General features: G+C 41.9%; 1 protein-coding gene across 2 annotated transcripts; it reads left to right on the forward strand.

Moving 5' to 3' along the window:
- The first annotated feature begins 1,683 nt into the window (after nt 1-1,683).
- On the forward strand, nt 1,684-9,362 carry LOC116064031 (potassium voltage-gated channel subfamily A member 1). Of its 2 annotated transcripts, none has more exons than XM_031319096.2 (3): nt 1,684-2,073; nt 2,893-3,653; nt 6,305-9,362. In XM_031319096.2, the coding sequence occupies exons 2-3, from the start codon at nt 2,949-2,951 to the stop codon at nt 7,235-7,237; spliced, it is 1,638 nt and encodes a 545-aa protein (XP_031174956.2). In that variant the 5' UTR covers nt 1,684-2,073; nt 2,893-2,948; the 3' UTR covers nt 7,238-9,362. The 2 variants fall into 2 exon arrangements, with proteins under 2 accessions (XP_031174956.2, XP_031174957.2); XM_031319097.2 differs by having other exon boundaries at nt 1,685-2,073; nt 2,864-3,653.
- The last annotated feature ends 1,561 nt before the right edge of the window (nt 9,363-10,923 follow it).

The raw sequence follows: 10,923 nt of genomic DNA on the forward strand, positions 1-10,923 counted from the left end.
AGCAAGAGACTATAGCTACAGCTACAGCACTTTGAGCTAAATGATATTGTCGGCATGCTAGCATGCTCACAATGAGCATATACCTACTACTCAGTAGGTATAATGTTTAACATGTTCACCATCTTAGTTTAGCCTGTTAGCATGCTATCATTTTCTAATTAGCACTAAACACAAAGTACAGCTTATGCTGATGGGAATAGTTTTGGTGATATTTATACATAGGTATTGGAAAAATGACAATTTTAATAAGATGACACTACATGCAAAGTCAGAGGATTACCGAAGTGGTTACAATTCTTTCTGAGGGGGACATGAACAACCACATTTTGTACCAATCCATCCAGAAGATATTGAGATATTTCACAGAATATGTGAAAACACTGACTTGCTGACCTCGACAGAAGTAGGCTACATTTCCAGGATAAAGCCTGACATGTCACTCACATTCCTCTCTCTGTGTGTTGCCGTTCTCAAAATCCCTTCCTTCGGGAAACAACAACTAATTTTGATTCAGCAAGCTGCATGCTGAAAATGAAAATTATGCATGGTTCTTTTGGGCAATGATTGTAAAGATTTACAAAGAATATTATTACAGTATTTGCAAACAACCCAGAGCGTTTTTTTCTCCTATCCCAGAATGTATGTGTGATGTAGCCAGACCTTACTCCACAGCGCTGTGGAAATAAGTCTGCCAATGTGAGACTAGGAGATCACCAAATTTATTAGGATGTATCCTCTTGTGACCAATAATCTCTGTAAAATAATTCATGTAAATCCATTTGATAGTTGTTGAGATATTTCTGTCTGAACCAAAGAGGTGAACAGAACAACCCTTGGAATGACTGCATCATCCCTATAGCCATTTCGCTTGCATGGCTAAAAATGACGTAAAAAAAAAAAGCTCCAGCATTAAACATGCAAGGAAAATGAAAGGCTTTCATATAAATGTGTTTCCACAAATGTGTTTCAATTAGACATTGATTAGGCTAGCCTTAAATCATCACAGTCACAGCTTTAAATCTAACAATATCTTCTGATAGAGTCCAATTTCTTCTTTATTTAATGTACCATACAGTTGCATTTATGATTCTGAAAAGTCAGAAACTGTATTTAAAAGCAACATTTGCAAAGTGCTTCCTGTTGTGGGAATTGTAGTTTTACTGCACACAGACACAGTGCCACACAGAGATGCTTGAGTGTAGACTTCATGATGAGTCTAAAATAACCACAGACGTCCAGATGATTTATGTTTAATTTAAAATGAAGGCTGGACTGGCAGGTCAGGTTTCATTTGCCATGTTTTAAATTGTGGGCAATTTTGGACAAGCCACAGTCAAGTAGCCAAATGTAATTTAAAATAGATGATGACAACAAAGTTATGAAAGCAGTTAGAGGGGACAGAAACCAAAGGAAAATACTAACCACATATGTGTGTGCAGAGTTCACGACCATAACCAACACAACGTTTACTTTTCTTAAAATCTTTCCTTTTCTTTTACATTGTAGTTTTGGCCTCATCTATGTGAGCGTGCAAGTTCATGTCTACACATGCGTGCAAACAGTATGTTTAAGAAGAGTGAGGGGTTAAGAGGTTGACATTTTCGGGCAGGAAGGGTTGTTGGGGGCAGAGAAAAGGGGGCAGCAGTGCTCTTGGTGGAGGAGAGGGTAGAATATTGAATTTCGGGCCGACAGCATTCCCCGGGGGCGCACTGAGCATGACAGAGAGCACAAGTGAAGACCGTGAGTGACCTACAAACAAGCTTTAGCCTACTATCTTAACTTGACCCACGCTGCAGATTAACGCCCCCAGCAGCCCCTGAAGGAGCCACGCGGCACCCCGTGCTACCTCCCCTCCTCTCCCAAACGTGACACATGGAGGCGGAGGAGGAGGGGTTGTCTGGACATCATGATGCAGGAATTGATCCACAAACTGTCTCAGAAGGAGGGAAGGTTTAGCCCAAAAGGCACCCTGAGGTGGAGGTAAAGTAGGAGAGTCAGGGTCACTCTCTGGAGGCATTATTAGTTTGAATCAGCGGCAGACGGGTGAGAGGAGCTGGACATGGTGATAAACTGGTGAGGAGCATGAAGCCGACTGCATGTGTGGAGCTTTTTGCACCGAGGGTCTGCATGGTGGTAGTTACGGTACAGAATATAGTGGAGAAAGGTTAAAACATTGCATTAACATCAGTGACTGTACCGGCCTGGACACATTCAAATCACTTATTAAAACATACCTCTTTAGATTAGCCTTCACCCTATAATAATATCACAGGCTCGTTTTTATGTGTTGGTTTTATTGCTTCACTTGTTTTTAATGTGCTTAATGTTCTGATTTTACTGTAAAGTGTCTTTGAGTACTAGGAAAAACACTATATAAATAAAATGTATTATTATTATGAGGGCTTTTGTGTAAAGCTATACAAAATGGGAACATCTTGATACTAATTCTGTTTAGTTTGTAATGGTTTGGTCAGCATTTCTTTTTTTTCTTTTTTAATGTAGCATACTTCTCTCTCTTTCTTTTATGCAGTTTAATGTAATCTAAATAACATTTTTGTCCAGAAAATTTTATCAGCTGAGTTTACAAAAAAGAGGTGAGATTTAAATTTAAATATTTTATTAATCAGTTCCAACATATTCCTGGAAAACAATATGTATTATTGGTGAGGCTGTGTTACTGGTTTGTGGATTAATGACAAAATGAAGCAACTAAGGGACAATTTATTTCAAGATATATTTCATATTAATGACCTTTATGTATTTTAATGCACAGACATGGTGATTAAAAAGTGTTATATACTATATATACTATATTTTCCCCTTTTATCTACCCATGTTTTCCTGTTCTGTTGTTTCTGCACAGCCAGGTTAACCTTGAATTGTCTTCTCCAGAGTAAAGAGACAAAAAAAACAAGAAACACAAGGAAGAAAGAAACAAAGACTAAGAGATGGATAACCAAGACAAGGGAGGAGTTACAGGAGGAGGAGGAGGAGGAGGGCAGACAAACGAGAAACAAAAAGCTGAGGAGGTCGGTGATGAGGAAAAGTGGACCAAAGATAAACACAACAAGCTGGAGAAGGAGAGCAGTGAGAAGGAGCCGAGCGGAAAGGCCATGAAGGAGAAGCGTCGCTGTCACTGGAGAAGCGACTGGGCTCTGAACGAACGTCTGGCCATCAACGTGTCAGGGATGCGTTACGAGACCCAGCTCCGCACTCTGGCCCAGTTCCCCGACTCCATGCTGGGTGACCCCAGGCGTCGCCTTCGCTACTACGACCCCCTGCGGAATGAACTCTTCCTGGACAGGAGCCGTGTCTGCTTCGATGCCATCCTGTACTTCTACCAGTCCGGCGGGAGGCTGCGGAGGCCTGCCAACGTCCCTCTGGACATGTTCCTGGAGGAGCTGCGCTTCTACGAGCTAGGAGAGGAGATCATCGACCGCTACAAAGCGGACGAAGGCTTCCCCAAGGAGGAGGAAAGGCCCTTACCCGCCAATGACTTGCAGCGCCGCCTCTGGATGCTGTTTGAGTATCCGGAGTCCTCCGGTGGAGCTCGGATCATCGCCATCATCAGCGTCATGGTCATCGTGATCTCCATTCTCATCTTCTGCCTGGAAACTATGCCTGAGTTCAGGAATGAGAAGGAACTGCGGGAGGTGAGGATGGATTAAATGGTGCTGATGAGTGAAACAGAGAGGCCGCAGATGGAGGTGATGTATGGAAACAGACCAGATAAGTGAAGGAGCGGGCAGGTAGCTGTCAGGGCGCAGAGGTTAACACTGCGAGGGAGTGATGAGGTGAACGTAGAAGGACAACATGTGCTGACGTGTCACATGAAGCAGCTCTTCCAGCACGAGGTGAAAACGTCTTTATCTTCTCTGTCAACACTGAGGGGAACAAAGGAGAGTAAATCCGAAGGATGATTGGAATCTGTAAAGTTAAGAATCACGGTCGAGGGAAGGGAAAGCAAAGGCAGCAGACAGAGAAGGTTTTCCTGAGATTATTTTGGACTTGTCGTTAAATCTGATCCACCCAGATTAAAGTAGTGAAGGAATGAAGGAGATGAGCCGGGCAGTGAAACCGCTGATGGAAAAGCAAGAGTAAGGACAGACAGGGCAGGTTAGGTTAACATTGTGGAGATGATATGCGTTGTCGTGCACACGGGGCTGACCGCCAGAGCCAACAAGCACATTCAGGTGTAGTGGATACTTCAAAAGTACTGAGAAAAGAGAGAGAGTGGAATGAGTTAGAGGTAAAGAAGCAAGTGTGAAGGGAAGGAAAAGAGACGAGCTTGTCTCACGTTACTCCTTGGAGATCTAAAGGGCTATATATAGGGATAAGACAACCCTAAGAGCACATCAACACATAAACGAATGTCTGTATTAATAAACGGTGTAACTCATAGGCTACACATGGGAAAAACAGCATGGAAAAGAGGCTCACAGTTCAACTTTTCTGATGACCGACGCAAAATGAATTCGACCCGCACATTGTTCCTGTAGCCTGGAGACGAGGCAGATTCTGGAGGTTCGGGCAGCAAAATTGACACCGCGGCGCTTGCTGGATTTACGTTTCCCATCATCACCAACAGTGCTCCGTTACTCCCTTACATAGATACGCTCATGTGATCAGAGCATTTGACGCTTTTGGAAAGCTACACAAACACAACAAAACCTGCATGCGAAGCCGTCCCCACGCAATCACTCACTCACCGGATGGTGGGGAAAATCAAACCAACTACATTTGTTTTTTTAGATTCCGATGATGATGTTATTGGTTCTATATGACAAATTATATAAAGCAAGGAGTGTGTGTGTATGTGTGTCTGTGTGTCCTTCACATATAGAACCGTTAATCGGATCTACTTCACCTACTTGTAACTTTTTAACCGTAAATTACCGTAGGTGCCGATTTGCATCGATCAATTTTCCACCGTTTTGCTACTCCTCCTATAAATTTCGAGCAATCGTCACCAAATTTAGTACAGAACATCTCTGAACCAAGCCCGAAAAAGTTACTTTTTCAGTTATTTTATGATTTCAAAGTTTGCTCAAATGTTTAGGGCTTATATCTAGAATGCTTTCTGCTATTGCAACCACATTTGGTGGACATGTGTAGATATGATGTCTGAGTGGCCATGACACATTTGGTGCCATTTGGCCCATAGGTGGTGCTGTAGCAGCATCATCTAAAGGAAGAATCTCTGTCTGTCTGTGCATGTATGCATGTATGACTGTCCTTCGTATATCTCAAAGAACATTTATCCAATCCACTTCCAACTTGGCAAGTGTATCACTGTGAACCCAAGGGAGTGCAGTGTCGAGTGTGAAGTTGATCGGATGAGCGGTTCTCGAGAACGCTGTAAGCAGCATTTCCGGGGGCCAAGCAATCGACCTGTTCCGAACGGGCACGCATCTTGAAGATTTTCATTTAAATAAATGACTGTTAAGTCACTATCATTGAATGAGGTAACACAGCGGTGATTGAGCCTATAGCCATTGATGAAAGCCCTTGCATTTGCAGTATTAGGAATGGGTGTTCAACACCACTACAAACTACAACCTTACCAGTAAACATATAGTTGAGTCAGTCAAAGCGGTGGCAGAAATCTTAGAAGTGGAGATCTGAAAACTGATGTTGGAAATGCAAGGTCAACCTTATCTGAACTGTCAGTCTTAGAATTATTTGGGGACAATATGTGCTGCGAGGTTTACCAGAAGCTTAGAGTAACTCTATCTAACTTGTTAAAAGACACTAATACCCAGCCATTTCAAACCTGCGCCTACTTCCCAGAAAAAAACAAGCCGCCGGGTTAAATGAAGTGTCAGATGTCGTGGCCGTGCCGGTGTCAGGAGTGTAACGCAACCCAGCGTCATATGAACATAATGTTTTTTTGTGTGCGTTTAAATATAGAGAAACCGATTTATATAAAAGTCCGTAAGGGAAAAATAAAGCCGGGGGAGTGAAAATGGAGAGGAGAGAAAAGTTAGCACAGTATCACAGATCATACAGGCTCGATGAGATCCTGATGACAGGTGTCATACTCCAAATGTGCTGAGGACAAACTTCAGAATAATTGCTTCTTCTCACTTATCCACTGTCCTTCTTTTCTCTCTGTTTACTCTCCTGTAAACTTCGTCTCCATGGAGATACAGTATTTATTATAGCCTTACCCTTCCCCTTTATTCTCATATTTCCCAACTCATGTTTGATAAACAGATGATAGAATGTACCTGCCTGGTATAGGCTTTGACTTCTTCTCTCTCTGATGGCAACTCTAACTTTTCCTTCATCCTTTGTTTTACAGAAGTTCACCACCATACCGCACCCCACCATAGCGAACGAAACCATCTTGATCCCACCTGGCTTCACTCCCTTCCAGGACCCCTTCTTTATCGTAGAGACCATCTGCATCATCTGGTTCTCCTTTGAGCTCATCGTGCGCTTCACCTGCGCTCCGAGCAAGGTGCACTTCTTCAAAGATGTCATGAACACCATCGACTTCTTCGCCATCATTCCCTATTTCGTCACCCTGGGCACGGAGCTTACCAAGGACAAGGACGCGCAGGCCTCCGTGTCCCTGGCCCTGATTAGGGTCATCAGGCTGGTGAGAGTCTTCAGGATCTTCAAGCTCTCTCGTCACTCCAAGGGCCTTCAGATCCTGGGCCAGACGCTGAAGGCCAGCCTCAGAGAGCTCGCCCTGCTCATCTTCTTTCTCTTCATCGGAGTCATTATCTTTTCTAGTGCCGCCTACTTTGCAGAGGTGGATAGTCCTAACACGGCGTTCACCAGCATCCCTGAGGCATTCTGGTGGGCTGTCGTGTCCATGACGACAGTCGGCTACGGGGACATGTACCCGGTGACGGTCGGAGGGAAGCTGGTGGGCTCCATGTGCGCCATCGCCGGCGTGCTCACAATCTCTTTGCCAGTTCCCGTCATCGTGTCCAACTTCAGCTATTTCTACCACCGCGAGATGGAGTGCGAGGACACGACCCAGTACAACCATGTCTCCACGTCGGTCTGGGAAGGAGAGGACGATGAAGAGGGGGAAAATGAGGAAGGAGTGGATGAGGGGCATGAACACATGGGAGATTGTGTACCCTTGTACGGGCAAGACAGCAGGGGTATCTGCCCTCCGCTCAACGGGACGCTCCTGGCAGGGCTTTGTGACGGACAGGAAGCTGGTTATCAGAGAGGGATAAACTTCTACCTCAAAGAACCTCTGGTCACTCAGGTTTGACAGACATGATGGACAGGCCTGTCCCACTGTCTCACATCAAGAAAAGAGAGTGCCAAGATGGAAAGATGCTGGCAGAGTAATACAGGAGAAAAGGTTCACAAAGACTTGCACTGATATAAGCTCTAATGTGTTACATTTGAGGCATTGGCATGATTATATTTGACTGATAAGCATCTGTTTTTTTCCTCAATAAATACAAATCTAACCTTTAAAAAACCCTGCAGGTCTTTTGATAAAACGTACTGCTGTAGTAAAGACATATCCAGACACCTCAAAGAATCCTCTATCCACCTCAAATAAAAGAATAACCCACCTGCCGCACAATAAAGTAGATTTTAACTTCTTTCCAAAGTTGCGACTGTTTCTTAAACCCAACAAATATGGCAGCCAGAGTTGACATTTGGTGCCTTCCTGTCTCGTTTTGGGCAAGGGAAAAATGATTAATATAGACAAATGAAACAGGTAGTAAAAGTTTCAGGTAACGCTTCATGCTATGGGTCCATAATTTAACTAACAATAATTTCCTAGAAGTTTTCTGGAAATTACTATGTACATTGGTAACTAGGAATTTACTGAAAGCAAACGTTAAACGTTAAACTTAAGTAAATATTCCAACCAGTATAGATTTATCATTGGAAATTTTATTCTCCTTATATATAGACATGTTTGCTTGGTTGGACAGTTTTCTCATATTCAGTTGACTTGCTGTGCACTGACTGAAACACTATCTCGGTTGCAATTAATTGGAATTTAGTTGCTGAAAGTGTGCCAACTGAACACCGTTTCTATTTCCCTATAATTAATACCAAAATGATATAGTCCTTTCAGGGAAACATTCAAGAAAATTACCAAGAAATTATTCAGAAAGTACAGACCCGTAAAGTAAACCATTACCAAATGATTGAACTTCCAGCCACCATCTTTGTTTGGCTAAATAAAAGCGCTGCAGCTAAGAAAGCAGGTAAAACATCTTCTTTCCTGTGCAGCAGATTGTATATGTTTTATCCTGGCTGGATGGAGGATTATTTTAGGACTCGAAAATGTCTTTAAAACAGAGAAAAGTGTTGTTTAAAAATCTGTGAGGTGCCCGTGTCACTTGCATGTTATCATCACTGCAAACACCTCAAATGTCAAAAAGGAAAATTAAGTCACCCCAAGTCAATGTAAACTACAAACAGAACCGCTTCAGAGACAGATATTCCAGAGACATACAAAACGTATATAACAACGTTATTATAATATACAATTTATGTTGTATAATCCCTGTAATGACGGATACTGGTGTCACTGTTTCAGCAATGTGAAAACAAAAATGACTGAAGTGCTGAATGCAGGAAATCAATTCACCGCACATTCATCTGATGGTGTTAAGTGAGCCACAGTGCCATTAACTGCTGCTGTGAACATACTGTATAGGAGCTAAGTGAACAGCAAGTGTTGATGCCCTGTACTTGTCAGAGTTATGGCAGAAATGAAGCACTGTAATCTCGCAAAGAGACTACAACAAAGAGATCGGCTGGTGGCGGCGCAGACAGAGTTCTTGTAGTCAGTCCAAAGCCAGTTTGTAAGCTACATACAGCAGTGCAATAGATACAGCCTGGAGAGGTGTGTGGAGAAAGCTGATATCAGGTCACAGACCATATAGCTCAGAGCCAGCTGACATTTATAATAACTGCAGTGTCTGGAGCAACACTGTGCTCTGATGGTCCCGGGCAATAGTGGTAGCACTAACAATCTTCGCAGATTTGTCCTCACGTCAATGAGAACAACTTTCCCTGAGTTACTCTCTGCCTTAAACTACGCAGAGTATATGTGTTATTAAACTGATGTCGAACATGTACGGTTTCCTTCAGCTGATTCCCAATCAGGGACTCATTCATCGGCTGTTTGGCTACCAGCTGACTTTAATACTGGACTGCTTTATGGCAGTATTACTTTTGCAGAATATTTGCATCAGTGGGATGAAGTATGAAGTTCTAACAATTCTTCAATTTATCTTAAAACAGTTTCTAAATGGAAATTCTAGAAGAAATTGTATATTATGATAAACTGTAATCACAAAGTTATATATTTTGCTAAAATATTGAATCTATATAACTTACCCCACTTGTTGCTTTTCCCAAAATACAGCTAAATACACCAGATTCCAGCAGAACTTTGAAGAGGTCAAAAGACTTTTGAGTATTTGGAAGATACTGAGAGTATGGATAAGCAGATAAAACAGTTATTTTGGGAGATTGTTACTTATTTGGTGAAATGTTGTCACCATTTGAATCCATTGTAATTGACATGAATTTGAGTGGGAATAGAGCCATTAAGAAACATTTTTCAAGCCTACAGGAAGTGAATCTAAGATTATTTCATAACTTGTTTTGACTGTGTGGATGTAGTATGACCTGCAGTATAATTACTTTATAGCCAACTTAATTTTGAAGCCACAGGCAAGTGAACTCAATTATCTGAATTGTGGCTGCAGTGATGTATGTGATTTTTTTACACATGGTGAATTATTGTTAATTTAACTGATATCATTAAAGGCAGCACGGTGGCTCAGTGGTTAGCACTTCTGCCTCACAGCAAGAAAGTTCTGGGTTCGAACCCAGGTCATCTCAGGTCTTTCTGTGTGGAGTTTGCATGTTCTCCCTGTGCTTGTGTGGGTTTCCTCCAGGTGCTCTGGTTTCTTCCCACCATAAAGACATGCATGCTAGGTAACTAGGACTACAGTTGAAACTTAGCCGACTGGCTAACACTGGTGTATTTACAGAAATAATGTGCATTGTCCTAATCAAATAAATAAAAAAAAAAAATATATATATATATATATTCTGAGGAGGACAGATGTGGCATATATATTATGTATAATAAAAATATGTATAATAATAATATATATGTCTTACTTTATTTAATAAAGTTCATACTTAATATCTCAGGTCATGGATTTCTGAATTCCTTCCACATGACTGTACAGTGATTCGGGAGAATGTAATGATGTGTGCTCGGATCTAAACAACGTTTTAAAAGCATCATGAGGCTTTTACACAGTATTATTAGAGGGTGATGCATACTGGAGGCTGCACATCTCAGTTTCTGTCAGTATGACGGTCAGAAAAGATATGATGACGATCAGAAAAGATATTGTGTAGTACAGATTGTATGGTAAGCCTGGTAAGCATATTGCATATTGCACTGTGCATGTTATGAGTCAGCCTGCCTCTAGATGTCAGACTGTGTCTTAAAACCAGGACATCTGTCTCACTCCTGCTGCCACTGGATTTAATTTACAGTAATATGACATGAAAGACTTCAGAGAAACCAAATGCAACATTTTCCCTCTTGAAATGATCATGTTCATTGATGCCATATGATCCAGATGACGTACATTATGTTGTTTTCATTCCATGACATATAAAAAAAGACTTTGACTGAATTATTATAATTATTATACCAAAGCAGATAAAACGTGATTGCATCAGGTATTTGAGTTAAGCCAAAAATATGTACTATTGCTTTACAATATGGTGGTTTTAAGCACTGTAACTCTAACTGAGGAACACAAAAACACACACACACACACACACACACACACACACACACACACACACAGTCTTCTGGATGATGATGGCTGCAGTGATTAAATTCCTGACCCCCCTGCTGCCTCAGATGGTGTGATATCCTCATGCCATGTG

Source organism: Sander lucioperca, chromosome 21 (assembly GCF_008315115.2).
Source record: "Sander lucioperca isolate FBNREF2018 chromosome 21, SLUC_FBN_1.2, whole genome shotgun sequence".
Classification (NCBI taxonomy): domain Eukaryota; kingdom Metazoa; phylum Chordata; class Actinopteri; order Perciformes; family Percidae; genus Sander; species Sander lucioperca.